The following is a 2,094-nucleotide window of genomic DNA, read 5'->3' as shown; positions in this document are numbered from 1 at the left end:
TATTCTCAAATTCATATTTTCTCAAACTATTTCTCATATTTTTTATTTTGATTCCAAAACTGTTAACATTTTTTTTTTCAAATATATACTGTGAAAATATATCATTAATGCTAAGACAGTGCAAGCCCACAGCCACCTTAAGATGGTCAGAATGAGGAAATGTGACTGTTGATTGGTTAATGAGGTTTACCAATTATTATTATTATTATTATACAGGATTTATATAGTGCCAAAAGTTTATGCAGCACTTTACAATGTGAAATTATCCCTTTACTCATTAAATTTTATTTTATTTGTAAAAAAACGAACTAAAAATTGAACCCATGTTTTGTGAAATGGCCAGACCTTGCAAAAACCCTTCACTGTGCTAAACCAGACCTAACCATGAATGGTTAAATGGACTGAATTTTATGAATGACATAAACACAACCGCACGTGTCAAGGGGGGTGGGGGGGACTCTAACCGCACTTTCCAAAATTCATGCCGTAGCAGCATATGATCTCCTTGAAGGTCTTACGCATCTCCAGACTGCGGAAGGCGTAGATGAGGGGGTCGATGACAGAGTTGCACATGATGAGGATTAAGTACGTGTTGAAGTAGGCACCGTAGCAGATGCAGTAGGAGTTGGCGGGGCAGGAGATGATGAGGATGAGGTGGAGAAAGAAAGGAGCCCAGCACACGACGAAGACCCCTAGGAGGATGGTGATGGTGATGGCGCCTTTCATGCACGTCCGCTGCTGCACCACGCCATCCACGGGCAGGGCCGCAATCCGTTTGACATGGAGGCGGGCAAACAGGAACATGTGGACATACATAGTGGCCATGAGGACAAGCATGGTGAAGAACATGGTGATGAGGCACACGATGACCGTCTTGCTCTCGGAGTAGACGATAAAGACGATCCCGCAGATGATGCAGGAGACCCAGATGACCATGATCAAGGCCAGAGCTTTCTTCACCGTCATGATGCTGTGATAGCGTAAGGCGTAAAAAATGGTGATGTAGCGGTCTATGGCGATCACCAGCAGGCTGCAGATAGAAGCCACCAGAGAAATGCAGATCAAAGAGTCAAAAACATCGTCGAGCTGCTGGAGGAGCTGGTCCCCAATGTCCAAGTATTTGTTCTGCACAGCGATGACGATGGTTTCCAAAGCGTTGGACACGCTGACCAGCATGTCGGCCACGGCCAAGCTGCAGAGGAAAAAGTACATGGGCGAGTGGAGGTTCTTGTTCTTCAGGATGGCCAGGATCACCAAGATGTTCTCCAGCAAGCTGATAATGCCTAGGGTCAGGAACACCTCGGTCTTGATGAAGACCTGCTCACAAAACTCAATGCTGCTGAGGTTGTTGAGCAGGAGAGTCTCATTGAAGTCCAAGGTGGCATTGAACTGGACAGAATGAATAAAGATAATTGGATTGGATGAATTCATGACTGAAGTTTTTGAGGGAACTGTTTTCCAGGAGCGTGGTCAAGCCTCTTCAGATATAAAAGAAACAAAGCTATATTACCAAGCAAGCTTTATCCAACGACCATTCCTGAAAACTGCTCACAGCTGAGCTAATGATCCATGCATGTCCACCTTCCATGGGTTTGTAGACTTTGTAGACCCCCAACATTAGGAAGAAGGATCTGAGGCTTCCTTTAAAATACCTTTAGCAGCAAGTCTTTCCATGCTCCAGGATGCTGTAGGAAGCCACAGCTCACTGCGTTCCCTCCAAAGGACTGTCTGCAGCTATTACAAGGCAAAGAAAATATATATCTGCAGATTTTCACATTCATTGATAGTTGAAACTCCTCCTCATGCTCCAGCACATTGAATCGCCCACTTATAAAGCCAGCACAGTAGTGAGTGACAGCCTGGAAGAGCAGGTGCCTAAAATGTCAACACTGAAGAAAAACAGGTGTTCTGGTGCCCCCTGCAGGATATTATATATGTTTACATAAACCTTATGTTTTCTGAGGAGCTGTTATGTAAAAAATGATTGCGCTGCTGGCTGATGTCTTTGAGGGGAAATATATCAGAATGATGGATCTTCTCACACAAGGCTGAAATATTTCCTGACTTTAATCTGTGATGTCAACAGTGGTCTAG

At 44.3% G+C, this 2,094-nt stretch overlaps 1 protein-coding gene across 1 annotated transcript; it reads right to left on the bottom strand.

Annotated features, from left to right (window-relative positions):
- Positions 1-332: 332 nt before the first annotated feature.
- On the bottom strand, positions 333-1,834 carry MC3R (melanocortin 3 receptor). The gene has a single exon (XM_082271215.1). It carries the CDS (start codon positions 1,429-1,431, stop codon positions 460-462), a length of 972 nt encoding a protein of 323 aa, XP_082127341.1. The 5' UTR covers positions 1,432-1,834; the 3' UTR covers positions 333-459.
- Between the last annotated feature and the right edge of the window lie 260 nt (positions 1,835-2,094).

Source organism: Pelophylax lessonae (assembly GCF_965119305.1).
Source record: "Pelophylax lessonae genome assembly, chromosome: 11".
Taxonomy (NCBI): Eukaryota; Metazoa; Chordata; class Amphibia; order Anura; family Ranidae; genus Pelophylax; species Pelophylax lessonae.
Note: the sequence above shows the minus strand (reverse complement) of the source record. Positions and strands in the feature narration are given on the sequence as shown.

Bases quoted from the DNA above. Each gene is read 5' to 3' on its own strand.
- MC3R (XM_082271215.1), bottom strand. From the start codon at position 1,431: ATGAATTCATCCAATCCAATTATCTTTATTCATTCTGTCCAGTTCAAT.